This window comes from Mesocricetus auratus, unplaced genomic scaffold (assembly GCF_017639785.1).
Source record: "Mesocricetus auratus isolate SY011 unplaced genomic scaffold, BCM_Maur_2.0 Super-Scaffold_100031, whole genome shotgun sequence".
Taxonomy (NCBI): domain Eukaryota; kingdom Metazoa; phylum Chordata; class Mammalia; order Rodentia; family Cricetidae; genus Mesocricetus; species Mesocricetus auratus.
In genome coordinates this window covers 14,204,162-14,231,681 of record NW_024429212.1, presented here as the reverse complement: position 1 = coordinate 14,231,681, position 27,520 = coordinate 14,204,162, and the positions used below count along the sequence as shown (strand labels likewise).

The following is a 27,520-nucleotide window of genomic DNA, read 5'->3' as shown; positions in this document are numbered from 1 at the left end:
ATGTACTAGTTAATACCAAGTCTGACTCATAGAGACTCTACCTTTTTCTTCCCCAAATTAGCATGAATAATCTAATAACTAGAAGCTAATCTAAGGCACTCTTACAGCTTTTACAGCACATGCGAGACCCTGCACTCCACACCCAGTCTTATAAAAAAAAAAACAAAACAACAACAGCCAGAAAGACCATTCTTCTTCCTAAGACCTCATTCTTGAACATAGAACGATACCAGCCCAAAGAGCAGACCATGCTATAGCCACGACGCCTTGTCTTACTTTGTGCAGTCCAGTGACCTTGGGCAGATACTCCACAGAGTATGTTTTGTTCTTCTCGCTGTCGGGGGTTACATGTGCCTAGAAGGGAAGATGATTATCAGTTAGGGAAGGGTGCACGGCATGAGTAAGTATTGTGTCGTGAGACCATTTCTGTCCCACAAGCAGTATCAACAAGGAGACGGCAACAAAACAGGAAGGGGAGGAGACTACCTAGCACAAAGCTAAGACTCTCTCTAGGGACTGGTGACCAAGGGTCGAGAAAACACAGAGCAGATGCCCGGGATCACCTATTAGTTCGGTGACTATTGCAAGCTTTGGTGATGCCAGACCCAGTCTTACAAACTAAAAAATAAAAGGGTGAGTAAGTTGGGCAGAGGCCCGGCCTCAGAGGGGAAGCCAGACAATACGTTGGTGTATTTAGAATTTCAGATCATGCTGTGATAGGAGAGAGATCTAGACCTAAGAAGTTAACAATGCATGTCCATGCTCCGGCCAAAGACTCAAAGATGGTTGGTAGAGGAAAATCAGGACACCTCAGTTAACAAGCCCTGTGTCTCATCCAAAGTATCATTGACTTTATTAAACACGGTGTTCTCGTGAGTCAACGTATACCACACTCAAGGCACAGCTCTCAGGCAAGTTACGTTATCCGTGGCAAGCCCCAGGATCTTTTTGGTAGCGTTTTGGTTGAGAGCTATGAGGACATGAAGATGCAGTCTCTGATCTTGGTGGGTAAGGTCCAGGAAGGAGGGAGGCGGCACCCTCCAGCATACCTCTTCTTTGTTCCCTTCTGGGTCCTCAACGAACACCATCACGTCCCCTTGCCCAGCACTGATGGTGTCTACAGTGAACTTGGCCGGCTGCTTCACCATGTTTCCAGTGGGCTCGATTCCTGCCGTGAGTTTAGAGGATAAACATTGAGTTTGGCCATGCCCCCGCACAAACCGTCATCCGATATGTCTTCTTTTTCTTTTTTCTTTTCAGTGAACAGAGAGAGAGGACCCAACCCTATAGATCTTATGGAGGAGATAAGGACAAACTGTCATGGCAGGAATAATAAAATAGGCTCAGACTCTTAGTTTTCTTCACGTTATCTAACCGATACCCAATTCTAAACTGTTCAGGAGCTTCGGATGGTGGCACCTGCAACAGTAAGAACAAGTACATAGGCGGTCTGCCTTTGAGAGGCCATGCAGGAGAAGGAGGGAGCCTAATTCTTTAAACAACACTGTGTACACTTTTTAAAAAGTGTATTCAGCTATTATTTGAAATTAGACTTTCAGTTTTCAGATTGTTAGGCAAAATTAGCTAGACTCAAAGACAACTATCCAGTATTTTCTCGTACATGTGGAATCCAGGCTTAAATATAGATGACATGAAAGTAGAAATATGGCCTTATGGGAAAAGGAGTCCTCAGAAGGAAATAAAACTGTAATGGGGCTAGGCGCTGGTGGCACACGCCTTTAATCCCAGCACTCGGGAGGCAAAAGCAGGCGGATCTCTGTGAGTTTGAGGCCAGCCTGGTCTACAGAGTTCCAGGACAGCCTCCAAAACAATACAGAGAAACCCTGTCTCAAAAAAAAAAAAAAAGTAATGGGGTAAAGAAAAACAGATATTATGTGTTTCCTTAATATGCAGAATCTAGTTATTAAAATGTTACTCGAGGGGCTGGAGAGACGCCTCAGCTGTTAAGTGTCCCTGCTGCTGTTGCAAAGGACTTGGGTTCCATTCCCAGCACCCACATGGTGGTTAACAACCAGCCATAACTCCAGCTCCAAGGGATCTAAAGTCCTCCTCTGACTTTCTCCTGCACCAGGGTTTGGGGGAAGAAGACCAGAGGGGAAGACGGAGAAAGAGAAGGGCAATGCAAGGCAATGAGCAAAGAATGATGATTTACATGTATAAAAACGACACAATGAGAGCCTCAGACTACTACAGCCAGGGTTTGGCCAGGTTTCCATGTTTTCTAAGGATCCCCATGGTATTGACAATGCCCCCCAAACAGCAGAAAGCAGTTTGGAGAGAATGACGCCCAGATTCCCAAATATTGATTAAATAGGGTTAGTTATAAATGATTAATGATCACAACCAATTTCTTCCTAAAAAAGAAGGGGATATGACATAGAAATAAATACTTTGCATTGGTATGGATTTCGGTTTACTGATACAAATTTAAGGTCAATTTTGTTATATGTATATGTCTCTTGTTTAGGTACTGTGTTTATACAGATCATTTAAAATGTAATGTATAATTAAGAGATTATAGTTATCTATGGTAGTCAAAACTTATAATCATGTTAGTTAGGTTTTCTAGATATATAGAGATATATTTCAAATGGATAGATATTCTTCAAACCTTTCAAAGACCTACAGAATTTAGAGTTTTTCATGACAGAGAAACCCCTGGCCACATCAACTATGTCAGAAAGGAGGATGGGCATCGAAGAAACTTGTTATGGAGTTCAATATGGGGAGACTAGTCGTTTGGGCAAGAAACTGCTCTTGTCTGGGCTGTTTCACTGTTGCTGTATAAACTGGACATGAAGGACCCACAGGAAAGTGACTGCTGAACTTGACAAAACAAGATGGGACAGTCCTTCAGGATTCCTGCTTCATGGAACAGTCTGCCAGACATTCTGCAGGACACAGAGAAAAATGACTGACAAACTGCCAGTACAGGGGGACAGTTTCAAATTTCCTCCTTCACTGAGAAGTCTGTCAGACACAGTATGCCTATAGGTTGAAGATAGATGTCCCAACATTACAGAAGAACTCTGGGTGCCTGCCCAGGCAGCGAGATGTCTCTGTCAACTCTAGAGTTTATATATTATCCTCTGAGATCTTTGATAGAGTTGAAGAAAGACAGTTATGGTATCCTTAATTATGATTACAGGTTAAGTTACACATAAAACTGTAGACTCACAAAAGATAGGATAGATGATAGAATATTTCTTTAAATTTTGCCAAATGTTAATGGACTAAATATTGTTAACTATAGTTCTTACTTGATAGCTGTTTTTTTTATAAATAATTGTACTATGTTAAAGTTAAAACCATTCTTTTTATTTAGACAGAAAAGAGATGGTGGGGGAAGTCCTTCTGTATATGTGTTCCTCTTATTGGTTGATGGATAAAACACTGCTTGGCCAATAGAGGCCAGAAGATAGGCGAGACTAGGAAATGAGGAGAATTCTGGGAAAGGTAGGCAGAGAGAGACTAGGGAGAGACACCATGTAGATGAAGGGATGTGCCAGGCACTCTCTGGTAAGATAAGGCCATGAAGAAATACACAGATTAGTAGTTATGGGTTAATAATTAAAGTAGAGCTAGCCAGTAAGAAGCCCTAGCCATTGGCCAACAATTTTATAATTAATATAGCGTCTGTGTGATGGTGGCATCTGGCAGGACAAGAACCTCCAGCAACAAGGAAGGAAAGGAGGGAAGGAAGGAGTTATTACTTGCTGAAGAAATGAATTAAAAAAATAGAAAATTGAGTAAATTAGAGATAGGCTTCCACACAGATATAAGAAATGATACTCGGCCACTGGATCCTGGACCACACCTCTGAAGGAAGCCTCCCACTCCCCAGAGGCCAGGCCAGCATCACGACCCCAGGTAATACTCTCCCCCACTTTGCCCGTGCTCAACCAGTGTAACTCCAACTGCCCCTCCTCCTCTCCTCGTCACCCCGTCCTGGCCCACACCTCTTCTTCCAGCAGAGGCTAAGCCAGCATCTTGCACCCCAGGCAATCCTACCCCCCATCAGGCCTACACTAGATCAGCATAACTCCATCTGCCCCCCCTCCTCGTCATCATATTCCAGCCCATACCTCAGGAATTCCACCCCATCAGAGGTCAGGTCAGAATCCCTCATCCCCAGAAGCCAGATAATCCTGAACTCCAGAGACCAGGCCAGTTCTCTGAAAACCAGGGAGAAGCATCCTACCCCCACTATAAGCCAGGCCAACATCTGAACCTCAGGGAATTCCCAGGCAGACCAGAGGCCATGCAGATACATAGCCAGAACGTCAGGCCCACACTTGGGCAGCGACCAGAGGACATCTGGACCATCGGAAGTTCAGCCTCCAACTTGGGCGGGACCCTGTACTCAAAACCAGGCCACGGGATCCAAAAGACCAGAGAGGAAAGAGAAACTAAGATCGAAAACACCCATCCAACAAAGACAAGTCCAGAAACTGGCATCTATATCTATAATCACTCCAAATCCAGACGCCTAAACCTAAATGGGAGAATGCAAACAACAATAGCCAGGGCAATATGTCACCACTGGAGCCCGGCCGTCCTCTACAGCAAGCCCTGAATATCCCAACATGGCCAGCCCTCAGCCACCCAGCCAGCCACAAAGTAAGAGTGAAAGTTGTAGAGAGAAGCCTTTTCCTTGCCAGCTGCTTTGGTCCCCCCCCACCCCCGCCAGTCGCCTGGGCTCTGCCGCGTTGTAGTCCCTAAATAACACACAAAACGCTGTGCTAATTATGAAGCTATTGGCCTTGCTTGTTTCTTGCTGGCTAGCTCTGACTTAAGTATTTATCCCATAATTGTTAATCTAAGTATTTCTCTTACCGGAGAAGTTTCCGGGCTTCTTACCCCTATGGCGGTTACGTCTTGACTCTCTGTGTTTCTCCTACCCAGAATCCTCCTGGACTCCCAGTCCCACCTATCTTGCTTCCCTATTGGCCAACAGTGCTTTATTGACATATACACAGGACTTCCCCATCAGAAAGTAAGATATATAGAAGTAAGGCAAGGAAAAAGCCCAGAGGCAAAGGTAGTTGAGATAATTTAAGAAAAGCTAGCAAGAAACAAGTCAAGCTAAGCCTGGGCATTTACAAGAAAGAATAAGACTCAATGTGATTTATTTGGGAGCTGAGTGGTGGGCTGCCCTAAGGGCCAAAGAGTAAAGAGTGAAACCACCACCAACAGCAACAACATAACAGGAACAGACAATCAGAGGCCATTAGTATCTCTAATATCAGTGGGCTCAATAAAAAGACACAGGCTAACAGAATGGATCATCCTTCTGCTGCACACAAGAAACACACCTCAACATCAAAGATAGCTACTACCTCAGAGTAAAGGAATAGGAAAATATTTTCCAATTACATGGATCTAACAAGCAAGTGGGTGTAGCTAACCTAATACCTAACAAAACAGACTTCAAACCAGAATTAATCCAAAGAGATGGAGAAGGACGTTTCATACTCACTAAAGGAAAAATCCACCAAGGTGATGTCTCAATTCTGTACATCTACGCCCCACATGCAAGGGCATACACATTTGTAAAAGAAACACTACTAAAGCTCAAATCATACGTCAAACTCCACACATCAATAGTGGGAGACTTCAAAACCCCACTCTAATCAATGCACAGGTTGTCCAGACAGAAACTAAACACAGAAATAATGCAACTAACAGATGTTATGACTCAAATGGACCAACAGACATCTATAGAACATTTCACCCAAACACAAAAGGATATACCTTCTTTTCAGTACCTTATGGAACCCTCTCCAAAATTGACCATATACTCAGTCGCAAGCAAGTCTCAAAAGATATAAGACAATTGAAACAACTCTTGCATCCTATGAGACCACCATGGACTAAGGTTGGATTTCAACAACAGATACAATAAAAAAGCCTACAAACTCCTGGGAACTGAAAAGCTGTTTCCTGAAGAAATAAAAGGCTCTCTAGAACTCAATGAAAATGAATGCACAACATACTCAAATACAATCGAAGTGGTACTAAGAGGAACGTTCATAAGTGCCTGTATAAAGGAATTAGAGAATTATCATACCAGAAACTTAAGAGCACACCAGAAAGATCTAGAAGAAGCAGGCACACCCAGGAGGAGTAGGCAGCAGGAAATAATCCAACTGAGGGCTGAAATCAATAAAATAGAAACAAAGAGAAAAACACAAAGAATCAATGAAACAAAGAGTTGGTTCTTTGAGACAATCAACAAGATAGACAAACCCTCCTCTAAACTAAAAGGAAGAGAGAGAATATCCAAATTAACAAAATCAGAAATGCTAAGGGGAAAATAACAACAGACACCAAGAAAATCCAAAGAATAATTAGGTCATACTTCAAAAACCTGTACTCCACAAAAATGGAAAATTTAAGGGAAATGGACAATTTTCTGGCAGGTACCACAAACCAAAATTAAATCACAATCAGGTAAACAGTATAATAGAACTATATCCCCAAAGGAAATAGAAGCTGTTATTAAAAGTCTCCCAATCAAAAAAAGCCCAGGGTCAGACAGTTTTAATGCAGAATTCTACAAGACCTTCAAAGAAAAGCTAATACCACTACTCCTCAAATTATTCTACCTAAACCACACAAAGAGTCCACAACAACAACAAAAAAAAAAAAGGAAAGAGAATTACAGACCAATCTCCCACATGAACATAGATGCGAAATACTTAATAAAGTACTTGTAAACGGAATCCAAGAACACATCAAAAAGATATCCACCATGATCAAGACGGGTTCATCCCAGAGATGCAGGGATGGTTCAACATACAAAAAAAAAAAAATCTGGGAAACAATACCTTTCACAATAGTCACAGATAATATAATACCTTGGTGTAACTCTAACCAAGCAAGTGAAAGACCTGTTTGACAAGAACTTCAAAATCTTTGAAGAAAGAAATTAGAGAGGATATCAGGAGACGTAAAGATCTTCCACTCTCAATCAGTAGGATTAAAATAGTAAAAAACGGTCATCCTGCCAAAAGCAACCTACAGATTCAATGCAGGCTACATTAAAATTCCAATGCAATTCTTTACAGACCTTGGAAGAACAATACTCAATTTCATATGGAAAAAAACAACAAACAAAAAACCCAGGATAGGTAAAATCATCCTGTACAATAAAAGAACTTCTGGAGGAGTCACCATCCCAGATTTCAAGTTCAATTACCGGGCTACAGAAACGAAAGCCGAATGGTATTGGCACAAAAACAGACAGGTGGATCAATGGAATCAAGAAGACCCACATGTAAATCCACACGCCTGTGGATACCTGCTTTTTGACAAAGCCAAAATTGCACAATGAAAAGAAGAAAGCATCTTCAACAAATGGTGTTGGTCTGACTGGATGCTGGCGTGCAGAAGAAAACAAATAGGTCCATACTTATCACCCTTCACAAAACTGCAGTCCAAGGGGACCAAAGACCTCAACATAAACCCAAACACACTGAACCTGACAGAAGAGGAGGTGGGAATAACCTTGGACACACTGGCACAGGAGACCGCTTCCTGAATGGAACACCAGTGTCACAGACACAGAGATCGACAGTTAATGGGACCTCATAAAACTGAGAAGTTTCTGTAAGGTAAAGGACACCGCCATAGACTGGAGCCTGGCCCAGTTGTCATCAGGGAGGCTTCATCCACCAGCTGGTGGAAACAGATGTAGAGCCCCACAGCCAAACATTAGACCCATCTTAAGGAATCCTGCTGAAAAGGGAGGAAGGATCGTAAGGGCCAGAATCACACACACACACACACACACACACACACACACACACACACACACACACACACACACACACACACACACGTCATATTACTCTGAACCTGCTAACACGCGCAATCAGTGTTAACAGGAACGAAACAATGAGCTGGAGAACTCCCTGCTCTTCTAGGGACCCGACTTCAGTTTCCCCAGCACCCACATCAGATGGTTCACAGCCACCTGCAGCCCCAGATCTAGGGGAGCCAATGCCCTCTCCTGGTCCGTGGAGGCACCTGAACTCATGCGCACGCACCCACGGAAGCACATGACAGAATGAGTAAGAAAGAAACCAACAGTTAGACTCGGAGAGCACGCAAACGCTTGTCCAGTTCCCTCGGCGGTAGCAATCGGAGCGAAGTGGTGGCGTGCTGTTACAATCAGAGTCCTGGAAATGACACGGTCGAGATACAGGGCATCCCATAACCACAGGGGTCCTTCCTGTTGCCCTCAGAGGGGCCCCACCCGGCTCCCTTCCACTCCACCCTCTTATCCTCCACAACCACTAATCTGCTCCCCGTCTCTGTAATTTTTGCCATTTCAAAAATGTTACATAAATGGAATCACATATATTACGCAACCTTACAGCACTGGTCCTCCTCACTGAGAACCCTCTGTCCATTCACCCAGGCTGCTGCTGCTACTTTTTCAGCGATGAGTAATGTTCTATGCTATGTAACTATTTACTCACTCTCCCACTGAGGGACATCTGGGTTATCTCCGATTGGCTGTCGTTGTCAAAACTGCCATAAACATTCAGACATAAGTTTTGCGAGAATGGACGAGTAGAGCAAGTATAATGCTTTATATCTGGACCTGTGTCTTCCTCCAAAAACCTGGTTGCTCACACAGAGCCCACAAACTCCCTGTAATGTCTAAGTGATCCTAGAATGGGAATAACCAGTTCCTGACACAGGGCTTCTAAACTACTCCCTGGGATTTCCTGGGTTGATATTGATAGCTTTTGGTGGAAATCTCAGTAAGAAAGCCAGAGTTAAGAATCCAGAAGCAACTGGGTTGGGGAGGAAACACTCTCTTGCCCGGAGCGTGGCCCATCCCAACTGTCAGGATCCTGTGAGCCTCCTGATACAGGCTCTGGAAATTCTAGAATACATCAGGACCCACGGGTATTCCCTGAGCTCTGTGGGTCTGGCTGGCCTAAGCAGGCCACAGGAACCTCCGGTTTGTGATACATAAACTCCAGGACCCATCACTTGTAACCAGTGTCTAAAGCTGACTAGAGACCGAGGCTTCAACCTGCAGCGCCTTTGCCGACACCAGGCAGTCCCAAGACGAGTGACTGTGAGCTGCTCAGCTGCCATTCACAGAGAACAAGAAAAGCAGTCAGTGGGAAAGTCCACGCAGTTTGCCGGGCAGGAACCAAGCACTCGGAGTAGAAGCAGAAGAGCTGTTTGTGGCTGAGATTGACATGGGCCGGCGGGGCACAGCTCCAGCCTGTACAGTTTCCACGCGTTTAGTGGTAGGCTTTCTTCTTGTTTTCAATTGGGAACACAGTTTTCTCACTATGGCGGTGCATCTATTAAACTTACACAGAACGCCGGGACCACTTTGCATCTACACCAGCAGTATGAGGGGCCAGGCAAGGTTTCTCTGTATCCTGGTCACAGTGAGGGATTAGCAGTAAAAACTATGGATGCTCGGGCAGTTAATCTCCCACACCATGGGGGACTTTGGGACATAGATTTTAGACCTGAAAGCTTTTTAATTCGGATGAAGTTTTTTTTTTTCCTTTTTCCCTTTTTTGCTTTTGGTGTCATATTTAAGAATTCTTCCCCTGCCGGGAGTTGGGGGCGCATGTCTTTAATACCAGCACTCGGGAGGCAGAGGCTGGCAGATCTCTGTGAGTTCAAGGTCAGCCTGGTCTACAAAGTGAGTTCCAGGACAGCCTCCAAAGCAATAAAGAGAAACCATGTCTTGAAAAACCAAAAAAAAAAAAAGAAAAAAAGAAAAGAGAATTCTTTCCCTAACTCTAAATCCCAAATTCTTTTCTGTTTTTCCCCAAGTGTTTTAGTTACTTGTATATTTATGTGATTTAATTCGAAGTAATTTTGTGTTCGATGTGATTCTATTGTTTTCAATTATTGTTTTCTGTGTATGAGTGTTTGTATACATGTATTTCTGTCTACCACATGTGTGTCTGGTACCCATAAGAGACCAGAAGAGGACACTGGATCCCCTGGAACACTCTAGACTGTGAGCCACCATGTGGACACTGGGAATTGAACCCCGGTCCTCTGGAAGAGCAAAAACAATGTTCTGAACTGCTGAGTTATCTCTAGCCCCTTAGGTGTGGTGTTGTCTTTGTCTTTTGAGACAGGGTCTACTTAGCCCTGGCTGCCCCGGAACTCACTATGTCGGGCAGGCTGAACTAGTTATCAGAGATCCGCCTGCCTCCGTCTCCCATGCTCCAATGTCAGTGTCAATCAGAGGCTGTACTTCAAATAATATAGACGGATTCCTCTCCCTTTGCCTCTTTTTATATACACTTAGAAGAATCTCGTCAATACCTACCAAAAACAACAACAACAACAACAAAAAAGAAACCAAATTGGGGGGGGGGGGGATTTTGTTTTATGGTCCCAGGCAAGTCTCTGCAGCCTAATTCATTGCCAAAATCTCAATAGCAGTTATGTCAATATGACTATTTTGGAAGAGCCAACGTCTTTGTTGCAGTTTTTCCACTTAGATCTTTCCATTACGGTTTCTGGGTCGCAGATCCTGAGCATTTTACTGCACTCACACCTGTTTTCTTTTCTTTCTATGTGTCTGTAGATGCCCCGTTTTAAATTCCAGGATGCACACATGTGCTCTATCTATCACGCAAAAACAGAACAAATAATGGCATGTCACTCTGTGCCCTGTCATCTGGATGAACTTAACTTACTCAACGAAAGTTTAATTCTGCTTTGGTGCTCCCCTCCTTTTTTGGGGGAGAGGGGAGATGAGAGTCTGGGCCTGGTCTTGAAAGCCCAGAAGTCTGCCTGCCTTTGCCTGGGATTAAAGGTATATGTCACCACACCTGGCTGTTGTCTCTAATTTTCTGACTTCACTGTTGTCCATGTCCATCTTTTTGTTGTTGTTGTTTTTTCGTTTGTTTGTTTTTTGTTTTTTGAGACAGGGTTTTTCTCTGTGGCTTTGGAGGCTGTCCTGGAACTCGCTCTGTAGACCAGGCTGGCCTCGAACTCACAGAGATCCCACAGAGATCCACCAGCCTCTGCCTCCCAAATGCTGGGATTAAAGGCGTGTGTCATCACCACCTGGTGCTGTTGTCCATGCTTAAGTCCACTTTCTACCATTCAAAGCCCCCCCCCCCCGTGTTATGTCGTAAGGAAATGGTGAAGAGAAGTGTTCCAGATCTTAAAACACCCAGGCAATGTCAGCCCTGAGCTTCTGTTGTGTAGTTCCTGAGCATTAAACTGAGGAAGTCTGTCTGTCCTTCCCCTTTGATGAGTCTTACCATGATGACTGCTGAATCTTGTCAGTTGCTTTTTTATCATCAGTATGACCGTGTGTGGTTTTTTTATTATTCACTAAGCTGTTACTATAACCTGATTGACTGTGGTAACAAGTTTCCTAATAGCGGAGCAGCTTTATAATGGCTAAAAGAAACCACACAGAGTCACCATGTGTGACTCATTTTATATCAATGCCCAAATGTATACGGCAATATTTTGTGATGGGTTTTTGCACCTATAGTCCATTGGTCTCTGTGTGTCTGTTTTGTTTCGGTATTGGCTTTGGTTTTAGTTAGTTTCATGCAGTGGGTCAACTCTGGTGGTTAGCTTTTGTCACCTTGACAGGAGCTAGAGTCGCCTCAATTGAAGAATCACCTCCTTCATCTTGGGACTGTCTCTGGACATGTCTGTGGGATGAGTTGGCTGATGACTTACGTGGGACGACCCAACCCACCATGGGTGCTGCCTGGGCGGATGACCCTTGCTTCTATAAGGTGGCTGGCTGAACAAGCCACTGAGAGCTAGCCAGTAAGCAGCTCCCTCCATGGCCTGCTACGGCTCCTGCCTCCAGGTCCCAGCTTGAGCTTCAGGGCTCCCCAAAAACAGACGGTAAGGTATATGATGAAATAATCCCCCTCCCCCAGGCTCACGCCCGGCTGTTTCTGGGTCACTATTTTATCACAGCAGCAGGGAGCAAAACTGAACAGCAAGTGTTCTCATCCCTTATTTATTTTTTTGAGACCATAAAAATCTGTTTTAATTCCTCTCTAAACGTTTGGTAGAATTCTCCCATGAGATCACCCGCAGCATCCGGGGGATTTGCAGGAGCCCTTGCAGATTTATAAACGAAATCCCCTGAATGTTTTACAGACTCATCCAGGCTATCTAGCTGAATTGTGGCAGTCCACTGTAGTTAGGACGGAATTTTGTTTACATGTTTCCTTCCTTTTACCTTCAGGGTCCTTATTTTCACGTGTTTCCTTTACAAGGCTATCCTTTCAAGACAGACTTCTGGTGACAAATTCCTTTCCTTCTCCTTTGTCTGAAAGAATAGGGATTTCCCCCTGGATAAGAAGGATTTTAGTTGACAATTTTTTTAAACACTTGGGAAATGCAGTGCCACTTCCTCCCAACTCCGTGGTTTTGATGAAAAACCTGACATTCTGGTATTTCCTTTGGGCAAGCTTTCAAATGTCTCAGACCATGCATAACTTTCAAGGTCTGAGGCAGGTGTAGTGGCAGACTTCGAGGCAAGGCTGAACTTACACAAGCCCCTGTCATAAAACAAGTGCCTTTCATGATCTTTAGTTTTCCCAAGTGTATCCAGATGGCACCCCCCCCCCCAACTGCTACTATGTATACTCCTTCTGGTGGTGTTTTTCTCCTGTTCTGTATAGTCTTTATAGCTAACTATTTAAGTAGTTTTTCCCCTGCCTTCTTTGCACCCCCTCCGGTGTCCCCTATGGTGTGATCATTCACACCTTTGCTTTAGTTCCCACGGCTCCCAGAGGCTCCAATGCTCTGGGTTTTTTCCTCTTCCTGTCTTTCATGTAGACTACTGGGCCATTTCTCCTGCTCCCTGTTCTTCAGTTCACGGATTCCTCTGCCGTTCCCGTCCGCAACAGATGAGCATATCCAAGAAGTCATTTCGGTTATGATTCTCTGTTTGTTTTTCTTGTTTCCCTCCCTCGCCCCCCCGCCCCCAGTTTTAAGATCTTCAATCGGCTCTCCGTCTTCTGGGTGTCCTGGCTTCCGTCTGGGCGTTCTATTTCTTTGCTGAGACTCTTTTTTCTTTTCTCATTTGTTTCAGGAGTATTCGGATTATTGCTGAAGCCTTTTTTAAAAAATGGCCACCGTATCAGTTCTTTTTCTCACTACCGTGACCAAATACCTGACAGCAAGAAAGCACTGAATGGCTTATAGTTCAAGAGTTCATCGCGGGAGGAAGGGCTTGTACGGTGTACGGTGGCGGGGGGGGTGCCTGGCCAGCAGGGTCACATTATTAGGAAGCAGAATGGAGAAAGGCGTTCAGCTCGGTTTCTCTTCATTCACTCCACCTGCGATCCCAGACCACGGGCTAGTTTAGGATAGGGTCTCACACCTCAGTTAACCTAATCTAGAAAACTCCTACACAGGCGTGCTCAAAAAAGCTGGTCTGCTAGGGGATTCAGGCGGAAAGTATTAACCATCATAATAAGACACTTGAAAACTGTTGGCTGATAATTCTCACGTCTCTGTCATCTCACTGTTGACAGAGTTTGATTTGGGATCTTGGTTCATGGTGTAACAAGTTACTTTTAAAGGTGAAACTTGGACCACTGGGTTTTACGTTATGGGACTCTGGGTCTCGGTCCGGCTTCTGTGGGCTCGTTTTTCCTGACACCACTCCAGCCGGGGAGGAAGTCCAGGGTTCCCATTCAACTGCCACTGTACTTGAGGCTTTAGTTTAGAAGGGGCTCCCCGTGCCTAATGGGTTAGGGTGTGAGTTCTAGCTCCGCCTCTGGCAGTCAGAGGAGGGGTACCTTATACAGCCTCTGTTGACATCATCCCCATCTTAAAACTACACAGGAATCTTGTCTCCACACTGACCTTTGTTGATAAATGAAGAGGGCCTAGTTTTTTTTCCTACGGTGTTTGGTAGGACATAGAACATGTGTTGTGTTGAAAGAGTGTTCTGAGCTGGCGATGGTAGCACATGCCTTTAATCCCAGCACTTGGGAGGCAGAGGCAGGCGGATCTCTGTGAGTTCGAGACCAGCCTGGTCTACAAGAGCTAATTCCAGGACAGCCTCCAAAAACCACAGAGAAACCCTGTCTTGGAAAAAAAAGAAAGAAAGAAAGAGTGTTCTGTCTTGGAGAGGCAGGGGTATGGCTCAATCACAGAATATTTGTCTTAGCTTTCATAAGGATATCCCGGTATGACAACCCTCCCCTGACATATACCTCATTTAAAATGAATGTCTCCGACTTGGAAAGAAAGGGATTAGAAATTGGACTTCCAGGTTTTATTCTGTGTTTTTCTTTTGCTTATATAACGACCAGATCGTTAAACAAGATTTAAACACACACAACATTTACAAGCATTTACCCCATCTGACTCCAGCAGGCTGAGAAATAACTTACTCTGCATCTTGTCAAAGACTCGGTTAAGTTCGTGTAATGTCCCCTAGCTAACCAGGGCTGGCTGGGAAGCTGAACCACACCCCCACAGTTCATAAAATTCCAGTAAAGCCATGCCCACCATGTGGAAGCTGTCCCTCTAATTATTCAGAGGGAGGGTTATACAAGTGCTTCACAAAGAACAGGGGTTGGAAAGGGGTTCCGCTCAGCTAGTGAACAGATGTGTTCAATAATGACAGCCTGACACAAAGACCCCAAGCCCTCTCACCCCAGGCAACTCAGCGCTCAACAGATGAATACGCAACTGCTAACCGGCCTCAGTTCAAATCTACACAACATTCACAGTATAAAACAAACTTCTGGACCCGCTTAGAAACAACTCCATGGAGTGTTCTCTATTCCTAGTCCGAGTAGCAGAAACATAGTCATGTAGCAAAACTGGCCTGACTTTCATCTCACCAATGAAGAAGGATAAGCCTCACAGCCCCGTTGTGTGGTGACCCCCATCACCCAAATGGACCATGTCGCCTTCCTATTCTTTTTCCAAGGCAGGGTTTCTCTGTATTGTTTTGGAGCCTGTCCTGGAACTCACTCTGTAGACCAGGCTAGCCTCGAACTCACAGAGATCCACCTGCCTCTGCCTCCCGAGAACTGGGATTAAAGGCATGAGCTACCACCACCCGGCGCCTGCCTATTTTAAAAGAAGAAAAGCTAAGCATAGAATCACAATATGGCCCAGCAATTTCATGCCTAGCTGATGGGGGATGTCCCTCTGTACATGTTTCTCTTACTGGTTGATGGATAAAACACTGATTGTCTAGTAGCCGAGTAAACCCCAAATAACACACAGAGACTCTATTAGTTACAATGCTGTCAGCCAATGTCCAGGGCTTCTCATTGGTTAATTCTGTCTTAAGTATTAACCCACAACTACTAATATATAAGTTTCTATAAGGTCTATCTTACTGAGGATGCTCGGCCTCATGTGTCCTCTCTTCCTGGGATCACATGGCGACTCCTCCTCTTTACTACATTTCCCAGAATCCTCCTCGTCTCCTAGTCCCACCTATCTTGCTTCCCTCCTGGCCAACAGTGCTTTATTCATCAACCAATAAGACAAACAAACATAGAAGACCATTCCCCATCAGTACGGTGTTCCACTGGAAAGTTGAAATGCTCTGCAGGTGAACAGTGACGGCAATAGTCCTGCGACATTCCAGGACACTATACTTCTAAGCATGAACTTACCATGATGAAAAGGAAATGCAAAAACAAGCCTACACACAAATAAGCGTGAGATGAAAAATGGCTTGTTTCTTCCCAGCATTCACAACACTTACAAAGAAGGAAACGGGCAACGACCAGCCACATTCCTGAACCAGTGAGCAGTCATTTTCTGGAAGACAGCACCATGAAAGGAAACCATCCCACACTAACAATGAGGAAACTGGACAGCCAGTGATAAGGTTATTACAAACAATCATTTTGTGCCTTGACAAAAGTCAAGCCCCTTGTGGTCAGTATGCTGACATGAGAGTCACCTGTAGCTCTTTCGCATTAAGGAAACTTTCCCTTTCGTCTGTAGCTCCCACCACCTTGGGTTATGGCTCAGAGAGGCCCATGGGCAATGGGAAGAGGGCCTCCAGAGTTGTGCAGTCTTTATTAACCAACAAGTGGGTATGCACCAATATGTGCATACGAACACATAAGTGTTAAGTTAAGAAATAAAATGCACTTCTTGTCTTTATTAAAAAAGGGGATGGGGAGGATTGCTGCACTAATCTTACCAGAAATCAAACTCACAGGCATGTTTTATTATTTTTTTCTTTGTTCATTTGTTTTTGTGGCTTTCTGAGGCAGAGTTTCTCTGCGGGCAGCCCTGGCTGTCCTGGAACTCGCTCTGTAGACCAGGCTGGTCGCAAACTCACAGAGATCCACCTGCCTCTGCCTCCCGAGTGCTGGGCTGAAAGGCGTGCACCATCACAGCCCAGCTCGTTCCTTTTGTTTTAAAACGGGGTCACGCTGTTTGTTCTGGACAGCCTTAAAACTCAGATTCCCCAGCTCCAGCCTTCCAATGCACCGAGACTTTTACAAGGCAATACACACCACCACATCCAAGTGCTGTTTACCCTCCAGCAGCTTCAACCACAACTGAGCAGGTGCCTGAAATGGCTCTGAGCAGTCACAAGGTGTGGGCATCTTACAGTGAGTGTCATGCACAGGGTATCTCAGTAAGGAAGCGCCCACTGGGGGTTAACAATAGCTAACCCTGAAGCAGGTTCTGCCCTACAGGAAAGATGAATCAGCATCCAGAAGGCAGAGGCTCTTGCCCGACCCCCATCCCTGACCTGGGACAAGACCCACCCCGGCCGCTGTGGACCAGGCTGTGGTTCTTAAATGAAAGCATCAGCCTTCCCAGGACTATTGCACAAAACACACAAAACAGCAAATTCAATATATACTCTACTACAGAAAAGAGGCAGATTTTCAAGACAGAACAAGGTGATCATAAATAAACAGAATTTTAGGTCTAAATTCTCTCTCTCCTCTCTCTGTCTCTCTCTGTCTCTCTCTGTCTCTCTCTGTCTCTGTCTCTCTCTCTGTTCCTCCCTCCCTCCCTCCCTCTCTCCCTCCCTCCCTCCCTCCCTCCCTCCCTCTCTCTCTCTCTCTCTCTCTCTAAGACAAGATTACACCTCAATCCTTGTGTCTTTCACTGAAACTGCATGTTTGGCTAGATTAGAAGGCCAGAAAGGCCTAGAAATCCTACCTAGTCCTGGAAATACCGGAGTGTATCCCTGAATTTAGGTGGGTGCTGGGGATCCAGACTCAGGTCTTCATGCTTGCACAAGAAGCCCTCATTGACTCTACCATCTCCTTAGTCTCCCCATCCTGAGAGCATTCCTCCCAGAGTCAATGCCAGAGAACACACCTCAGATCCAACAAGACCAGCACTTACCTCTCCCATAGGCCCTGGCTTTCTTTGGGTTGAGCTTGGGTTTAAGAGGAGCGCCGGGCTTGAGCTTGGCTTTGGGGAACTGAGACAGGTAGGTCATCACAGAATGCTCGTCCACATCTGGGTGAATAATCTCCTCGGGGGTGATGACCTAGAATGACAGCATGACGGGTGACTGCTCTGACACGCCATTTTGCAGCCGATGAAATCCCCCTTAAGCCAAATACTGCAAATAAGAAACTCAATTTCCCAGTCTAGTGGCGTCACATCAAAACTGTAACAAGATTAGTATTTGAGCATACGTGTTGCTGGTCCCTTTGTAAGGTGGGAGACAGTCTCCCAAACTTCTGCATGTAATTTCCAGAGATTCCTGGCATGTCCCCACCCCACATCTCCTTCAAAAGGCAACTTGTTCACACTCCCCCACCTACAGAGTGAGTTCCATGTCAGCTAGAGAGACACTGAGAAACTCTATCTCGAAAAACAAAAACAACAACAGCAGCAGCAAAATCCCAAACAGGACAATAGGTGACAACACATTAGGCAGGTAGTCTTAATGCATCAGGAGCCTTTAAAAATGTGGGGGTGAACTACAGAGATGGCCCAGTTTTTAAGAGTGGGTACCACTCTTACAGGGGACCTAACTTGGTTCCCAGCAGCTGACAACAGTCTGTAACACCAGCTCTAGGAATCCATGCCTCTCGCCTTTGAAAGACACTCCCCCACCCCCACCACACCACACAATAAAAAAATAAAATATTGGACACTCTGCTTAGGGCCAATTTTAGATCCAGGTTGGACAGGGAACCTCCCTAAAGTTATTGCATCTTTTATTCACTACCTGGCCCAGCCCTAAGTGGCAAGGTCCTCGCTGTCCCCAGAGAGGATGCACAGCGGCGAGCCACACCTCCTCTCGGAGCAGCAGAGGGCCCTACTTCATGAGCCCTACCAAAGGTAATGAAGAGAAAACACACCAGGGCCAGTGGCTAAGAACAAAATTGCTACTGAGGTTTTGCATAGTTATCTACAAAGGAGTCTTGCACTGACTTGGTGTCTCTCTCCAAAAACTCCTACAAGGATTTCTATAGTAGCCGGTATTACAGACTACCAGAAAGAGGCAGCATCAGGTTGAAAGGGAGGTGAGAAACACAACACAGCGCTTCCTGAGGGTGACAGGTCTGACGACTGTCGTGGAACAGGGACACAACTCCAGATCCGAACCAAAGAAACAGGCCGGCTTTCTTATCTCCCAGGGAATCCTGTTATAGAATATGCTGACCTCACCTCTGAACACCAACTCAGACTTCAGCATGGTCTACAATGAGGGGTCTTCTGTCCCATAGGACTGGTTTTCTACAACTTCTCTTTGACCATGACTTTAATCCTAGAAGCCATGGTGCTTCTGGAGGGATTTTTACAAGGAAAACACTGGCTTCGAGTAAGACCTGTAGCTATTTAGCTGTTATCACTGACTTCAAACCAAAAGCTTGAATCCCACATGAGATTACTGTGATAGAGTATGTATGGGCAGCAGAAATTCTGCTGCAACTCCCACTAATTTATGTTAAAATTTATGTTAAAAGAAAAAGTTCTAAATACCTAATTAAAACTGTACTTCTTTTTATATAGGATTAAAAACAGTAGCTCCCTATGGCTCATTCTAATAGTTAAGAACTACGCTTGCTGCCTGCTTTTAAAGGTAACTTTCGAAACATCTGGGACCAGAAGGGTAGGAAACATGACACCACACACCTCAAGTCCCAACACTCCAGAGGCTGAGACAAGGCGTCAGGAGTTCAAAACCAGCCTGGATCACACAGCAAGATGTCAGAGAGGAAGAGATGAGGAAAGCAGTCAAGAGGGAAGTGGAGGGAGGAGGAGGGGTTGCCAGCTTGGGACAGGAAGACGTCTGAATGACCTCCTGAGCTCCCAAATGCACAACAACCTATCATCACGCATCAGCTGAGACGGCGGGAGGATGCCGGAGGCAAAGGCCCTTTAAAAGCTGAATGCCAAGAAGACTGTGGTCTGACCCAGGAAAGAATCTAGACTATCAGCAACAGGTCAGTGGGCGGGAGCTGTCTCCTGGGACAGGTGTGCGTGTATTTTACCTGTGGGACACCCAGCCAGTCGTCGGCCTGCTGCATGGCTTCCCGGGCATTATCCACCGGCCTCTGCGGGTCCCAGGATTCCCAGTCTGGGCACAGACCTGTTCGTGACAGATGGAGGGCACTTTCAGCATTAATTGACAAAGAGATTAAAAGAAGCCAAGTGCTGATGACCAAACCCATTTAGTCTTTTTTACTCAGCAGTTTCCACCAACAGCCTACCTACTCATACGTCTGAGGGGCCCAAAGCTACAACAGCCTGGGAACTATTCAACACCGGCAAAGATTTGCTTTAGGTCATAGCCTGGGAACTATTCAACACCAGCAAAGATTTGCTTTAGGTCATAGCCTGGGAACTATTCAACACCAGCAAAGATTTGCTTTAGGACACGACATCCTGGCGTTAAGACAGGGGTTACCCACTGCCTCAGGATCTACTAAAACAAAGAAGGTTTATAAAGCTGCTTGGGCTTGACACCTTTTTTTTTTTTTTTTTACAGGAAAGGTATTTCTTATACTGTGCCTAGACATATTTATCAAAGACTAAGCTAGCATCCTACGTGATTCAAAACGCCACTTGCTCAGATGTACAGCCCTGGAGTCATTGAAAGGGCTCTAGTAAGTGCAAGTTGTATAGAGCTGAAGTAAAACTCTCTGGTATAAACCCAAAAGAAGTAGCAGAGACTGAGTCTTCAGGTAGAAGTAAGGAAGACGGCACTAGGGAATGAGCTAACAGTGTACTCTTAAGAAGTTACACTTATTTATTTGTTATGTAGGTGTGAGTATATGGACACATACATATGCCATGGTGCCCAGAAGTAAGTTTTCTCCTTCCACCATCTGGGTACCAGGGGTGGGACACAGGTCACAGAGACTTGATGGCGAGGGCCTCTACCCACCGAGCTAGCTTGACGGCTTAATGCTCTACGCTGAATTATTCCTGCAATACTCCAGTTTGTAGGCTTTTAAGGAGGAAGGAGCCCTCCTCTGCTTTGAGCACAACGAGATTCAGGACTTTACTCAGTATTAATGTGCCCAGCTCATACAGACTACTCAGTAAATGGAAAATAAAATTATTAAAGGAAGGTTTTTTTTCTGTATAAAAATAATTCTGGGGCACATAAACACTGGTTCTAGTTTTTCTACTGAATGTGAGCCAGTAAACTCTAGCCATCAATCTGAGCCCTCGAGTGAGGATAATTACATCTTGGTGTCCACTCGACCACTCAGAAAAGTGCCTATTCAGGGTGGAAAAGGCTCTAACTGGATCCACACCAAGGGGTATTCTTCTACAGCAATGCAGAGAGAAAGGGGAAGAGAAGGCCATATATAGTCAAGCTAAGTAGTTAATAAAAACAGTCACTCTGCATGCAGCAGAAGGCGGCCTTAGATTCCCATGCCAAGCCACTGAAGAGAGCCAGCCAGCCACATGGTTTCTTTAAGCTGACAGGAAATGATGTGGGAAGATACAGGACCGGAACCCACATTATAACCCCAAAGCCTGCTCAGAGTCCAGGCACCGCGACTTCTTTGGGGATCTGAATAACTGACTGGATACACTGGCAAGCGTGTGTGGATGGGGCCTAGAACATCTGCCTTTGGGGAGAGTACACAGAACCATCTGAGGCTCATCTTCTGTCTTACAACAGACTAAAACCTGGAGACTCGCACTAGCTACCACAAACAACCTTTCGGTGGAAATTCAGGTTTGGAGCCTGCGTGCCCCGCCCTGGGGAGATGGTTTGGTGAGCCACCTGCACTTAGCTGGAGCACCTGCACTTGGCTGGAGCACCTGCACTTACTTACCTGGAGCACCTGCACTTCCCTGGAGCACCTGCACTTCCCTGGAGCACCTGCACTTCCCTGGAGCACCTGCACTTCCCTGGAGCACCTGCACTTCCCTGGAGCACCTGCACTTCCCTGGAGCACCTGCACTCACCTGGAGCGCAGCTGTCCACCAGGGCTCCCAGGGCTTTGCCATCTTGCCAGTTCTGATTAAAATTGGTGATGGGCAAGTACGGGATCTTGTTCTGAATCCATCCCAGCAGCCTCTGCTTTGGTGTCTGCTTCTTGGCGTCGTCATCCCCTTCGTCTTCCCACACAGGCATGGAGATGGAGTAGTGAAGGATCAAAGTCCACACCAGGCCCAAGATGAGCTTCAGGTTCCCGTCTACAATGGCTTTACTGTCTGGGGAGACAAGACCGTCGGCTTGGTCACTCCTGAACTGCGCAAGCGTGGGTCAAACTCTTTGCAAAAAGCGGATGAAACCCTCACGCACAGGGGAGCTGTACCAAGACGCTTCCGTGTGTGAGGACACAGCGCTAGGATTTGCTTCAAAACATCTGGAATGGAAAGGCCGCAACAGCAACCCAGCGTGATTGTTAGCTACTGCCCTGGATCACTGGGATGCAGATTAATGCCTCCACTTTTCTCCATGCTTAAAACTTCCCACGCAATGAAAAGGGCTTTAAAATTTTAAAGACGTCAACGTTTGAAACACGGTGGATGAACACAGATCAGCAACAAACTAAAATGCCACAGATGAGCCCCCGGCTCAGCACAGGTACATTCATTCACGGGAAGACGGCAAATGGCCAAAAGCTTTGATTACATACTTTGGACTGGCATTTGAATGTGACGGGAGATGTAGAAGAAACTTCGACTGCTAGAGAAATGGATTGAAGAGACATAAACTAACAAGATGGAATGTTCCGGCGATCTCTGTCTGGAGAGTTGGTGATCTAGTTGCTGGCTGACACAAAGAATCTACCCTGCGCAAGAAACTCAAAGATTTTTATACAATTCAAATGTAGAAGGCATTCTAACAGCGGGCTGCAGACACGTAGACACCAAGAAATGATCTGAGAGTTTAACAGGCCAAGGGGCTTAGCTGCCAAGTCCGAGAGTTCAGGGATGAAGGGGCTGTCCTCCTCTGTTCTCTAGGCACAGGAGCACGGACACACACTCACTCTCTCTCCCTAAGTAAACACACTTATTTTTGCAATAATATAAAAAGAAGAGTCTTACACCTTGAAATGAATTAATTCACAAGTAACATACAGGTCCTGATTCTCACCAGTAGGTCTACCCCACTGTTTGGTAGCTAAGTTTCTGATGTTTCCAGGGCTGGAGAAGTGCTCAGCAGTTAAGAGCAAGTACTGCTTTGCTGATGACCTGAATCTGGTTCCTAGCACCCATGTGGTCCACAACAACCTCCAGCGTCAGCCTAAGACAAGGGCGTCTGCACTCATGCAAACACACAGGTACGGCATTTTAAAGCAATAAAAACACATCTTAAATTGATGTTTCCTTTATTGTTCAACATTTCTTAAAATCATTTCAGAAACACAGACAATAAAAAGTGAGTGTCCGTGTCCCAGAAATAATAGCGGTAATGCTGTCTGTACTACAGGCTGCTTGCTGCCCTGGTTTTATATTTTTCTGCACAAGTTTTTAGACATTTCTTTTTACTAGCAACTAGGTCCTAGTCCCCATAAAAACTTGTTTCTGCTTACATTCTGTCTACGGATTTAAGAGATCGGCTTCCCCTTTATTCTTACCAATGCTAAGCTTTCCATCATGCTCATCTCTGTTGCTGGGATGCGTCACTCATTCAGAAGATATGCCTCTGTTGACAGGCCTAAGTCAGGGCTACTTCCTCATCCTACCCTGATTCAGAGAGCTTGTCACTACTCTGGCTAGCTCCATTCTCATTTTTATTTGCTTTTTTTTTTTTTTTTGAGATAGACTCTTGTACCGTAATCTAAGCTGGCCTCAATTTTGTGGCCCTCCGGCCTCTGCCTCCCAGGTACTGGGCCACGGCCATGTGCCGCCAAGCCTGGCTCTGTGGCAAATATTTGAACCTTCCCATAGACGTGCGACTTCCCCCTCTCCTGGTGGAGCCATGAGGGTGAACTGCTATTCACACAGCCTCAACACCACATTTCTAGTCGGGCATCACCGCTTTTTCTCAACCGACTGACGGCACCCGCTGTCCGATCAAACTCCTTAAGCACACAGACCCTAAACATGTGCAGGTCAGTTGGCCTGAGCCTTGTCACCTTCGCCAACCACACGCTCCATGCTCAGGTTCAAAGCTGGCCTGTTCCAAGATGACAGCTCACTTTGAGTCACGGGACTGCTTCACGGTAGGAACTTCCTTACCCGCAAGAAGAACCTTCACCCTGTCTGCCTATGCAATACACTCTCATGCAGCCCAAGGCTACACGCACACACACACACACACACGCACACACACGCACGCACGCACGCACGCACGTGCACACAGCCACGTATGTGTCAGGGTCCCTTCCGTCAGGACCATCTATCAGACCCTCTGCCCTCCACGGCCGCTGCAGAACCACGGTGGGAAACTTCTTCACCGCGCAGTTGCCCCGGCACGAGGCACCTGAGTACTGAACACATACCAAACAGCACACAATGTGTGTGTCTAGTAAGGTATCATAGCACAGCGGAGACATCGATCTCCAGCACTGTGAGGGTTAAAAAACCTGATCCTCTACAGGTGTAAGACTGGAAAACTCAAACTGCCTTGAGCTATGTGTAAAATAGTTTTTGTTGTTGTTGTTGTTTTTGAGACAGGGTTTGTCTGTGAAACAGTCCTGGATGTCCTAGAACTCAGGCTGTAGACCAGGCTGGCCTTAAACTCACAGAGATCAGCCTGCCTCTACCTCCTGAGTGCTGGGATTAAAGGCCTGCGCCACCATCGCCCCAGTAAAATAAAATGCTTTTCAAAAGCAGGCTTGAATGCCTGCCTAGCACGCGCAAGTCCCTCCTGGGCTCAATCGTTAGCACAGGAGAAGAGGGCAAATTTGAGCTGGGTGTGGTAGCACGCATTTGTCATCTCAGCACTATCGAGGCCAAGGCAGGAGGATCCTCAGGAGTTCAAAGTCAGCTCATGCCCAGCCTAGGCCACACAACAAGAATCTGTCTCAAAACACAAGCATAGGTGTCCTTATCTCATAACTTGAAGGCAGGTGGCTCTTTTTTATTTTTTAATACAAGTATATATGTTGCTTTAAAGGAGACACGAAAGTCTTTTTCAAGCAGATTTTGGGGAAGCATGACCCAGCCAAAGTCTGAGCAAACTTATAAAATATACAATGCCCAGGACTTCTGTTTGCAGTGAGTTCAAGGTAGGTGTCCCAACAGGAAAGCCCCCCCCCACGGCTCTCCTGGGACACGTGATACTTTCCTTCTGCTAGTCTAAGAAGCTGGAGGGAGGACAGGCTTCATCCCAAGTGACTTTTGACAGGTAAAGGTTCAAATGCTTAGCTCAGCTCTCATAACAATAAAAAGATAGAGACTTGCCCAAAAGTCCTCCCCAGTTCCCATGCACAGGAAACAGGAGACTTCCTAAGTCTTGAAAAGGAAATGCTCCAGGACATCCCAGCGTGCGTGTGCGTGTGTGTGTGTGTGCGTGTGTGTGTGTGTGTGTGTGTGTGTGTGTGTGTGTGTGTTGGCCCATTGCTGTGGACCTGGTGTTCCCTGTAGCGCTCGTTCCGACACGCAAGGGGAGGAAGAGATGAGAGGGGACCACAGCATCTAGCCAGCGCCCCAGAATGCCTGCCCAACCTCCCAGACTCTGCTGGGACTGGAACCTGGCCATGGGCTTCTCCTCCCCAAGCCCGACCAATCACAGTCCCCACATAACTAGCCTGGCAATTGACAACACTGCCCCCAAGCCACACACACTTTCTCAAACTACTTACAATTATCCAGTTACTTTTAAAGGAGGCCAGTGACTTTTTTTTTAATAGCTAGAAAGTCAACTTAAACTACTGGAAATTCTAAGATGGAATATATTTATATCATGTCTGTATCAGTTCTCTGGTCCTTGTTAAGAAGCACTCGTATATGGAATGGGGCCAATTATGAGGTGGGTACCAGATACTTTTAGCATTCTGCAGAAGCTACTTGGACAATGCCCCCTTGAAAGGCCAGTTATATGGTAGTTTTCTCCTCTCTCAACTCTCGCCAACAAGGGCCAGGCCCACACAACCATGTCTCCTACATTGAACACTACACTGGCGGATGGTGGGAGTTCCTGAGGCACCTTCCTACCTGGTGCTAATGACTAGCCAAGGTCAGTAAGCCAAGGTCAGAACAGATGTGGGTAGACAGCCTTCACACTTTTACTCTTCTGAATGAGAACAATAGGCCTTCCTTTGGTCACAAAAATGGTCGGCTACAGGGCCCTAGGAGGCAACAAGTGACCCCCAGGCATTAGGGAGTGAAGAGTGTCACCAGGGCCACGGGAACAGAGTTCCACGGTCTCTGCTGTCTGTCCACCAAGCAACTGTTCAGGCAGTGCGTGGCTCAGAGCCTGAAGCACGCATGGTTAACCCGTGGAAGCATGCTCCACATGCTTAGCCACCCGGAACATGCAAATCAAAACAGCACGGAGACTCTGCCGCTCCTGCCAGAATGGCTTTAATAAAACAAGGGTCTGGGGGATGACTCAGCCAGATGACTCAGCGGCTAAGGTGGTTAAGGCACGAGCTGCTCTGGCAGAGGACAGAGACCTGCATATCAGCCCCCCACATGCCTGTCTCCAATTTCAGTTACTGGGATCTGATGCCCTCTTCTGACCTCCAAGGGCGCTGCATGCACAAGGTACACTTGCATATATGCAGGGGCACGCACGCACACACGCTCGCACGTGCGCGCACGCACACACACACACACACACACACACACACACACACACTCATTCACAAAAGCAACAAAGGCTGGCAAGGTAGAGCAGGGAGGAAGGCACCTTACAAAATGTGGCTGGGAAATACACGATAGTAGCCACTAGAGATGGTAATACAGGGCTTCCTAAAAAGACTAAAAGCTAGGTTGGCGGTGGTGGCACACGCCTCTAATCCCAGCACTCGGGAGGCAGAGGCAGGTGGATCTCTGTGAGCTGGCTTGAGACCAGCCTGGTCTACAGAGCGAGTTCCAGGACAGCCAAGGCTGTTACACAGTGAAACTCTGTCCTGAAAAACCAAAAGCTAAAAGTCAGCTTACCATATGATTAGGTTGTACCATTCATTCCTGGATACACATGTCAGCATACCAGAGACACCTGCCCACCCATGTGCACTGCTATATGGCCAAGCGACAAAGTCACCTTAGGTCTCCAGCGACAGAAAAAGAAAGTGGTGTGCGTATGTGTGCGCGCACGTGCATACGAGGTAGACTATATACACAGTTATCAAGAATAAAGAACAAATTGTGCCATTTGTAGGAAGATAGATCAAACTGGACATCATCATAATAAGGAAAAAAGAAAATTGCTGCATTTTCTTTCCTACTTGGAACCTAGGGCGTATGCACACACACACACACACACACACACACACACACACACACACACACACACGGCAGATGAGATGAAGGGGGCTCGCAGAGAAGAGGGTGAGAAAAGGTAATGGGGAGTGAATACAGAACTTGACACCTATGAACAAAATCCATTGCTTACTTCAGCAAATACCTATGGGCTAAAAAACGAAACAGCAGAGAATCATCCTCAGAGCCAGAAGCACATTCAGGTGTCATTTCTGAGCGGAGAAATGGTGGGCTTAAATGCAGTTAAAATGTCCAACTTACCACCTCTCTGAGCCAAGCCGTTCATTAGGAGGGCCATAGGCTTCAAGGCCTCTCCTCCTGACCAACATATTACTGTGAACCTGGGGCACACGAGAGTTGAGGTCTCCATTACGCTAGACGCAGATGGACTGAGCAGGGAAGACCCACGTGGCCTGAGAGCCTCCACCCCCCTCCCTACCCCCCCCCCAAGAGGCCTCCAGAGACTAGCCAGGGACCGATCTTGCAGAAGGAACTTGGAACTCAGGGTAGACTTTCTGGGTCAGGTGCTCAACCCTGCTTGGCTGTCCTGATTTCATGGTGCTCAACTTTCTTGGCCCGGAACTCCCCCATCTTCTCTCCTAAGGCCCAGAAGGCAGGCCAGGGAGAGCCCAGAACGGACAGGTTCAGGGGGGGATTCTCAGCTCCACCACCTGGAAATTGGGGTGGTGCT

General features: G+C 46.2%; 1 protein-coding gene across 1 annotated transcript in view; it reads right to left on the bottom strand.

Moving 5' to 3' along the window:
• The window catches only part of Flnb (filamin B), a 134,033-nt gene that overhangs the window by 67,549 nt on the left and 38,964 nt on the right, over window positions 1-27,520 (bottom strand). Inside the window, 5 exon segments of the mRNA XM_005077369.4 lie at window positions 277-354; window positions 1,050-1,168; window positions 17,368-17,515; window positions 19,476-19,573; window positions 21,412-21,660. Of these exon segments, the coding sequence (XP_005077426.1) occupies window positions 277-354; window positions 1,050-1,168; window positions 17,368-17,515; window positions 19,476-19,573; window positions 21,412-21,660 (692 nt within the window).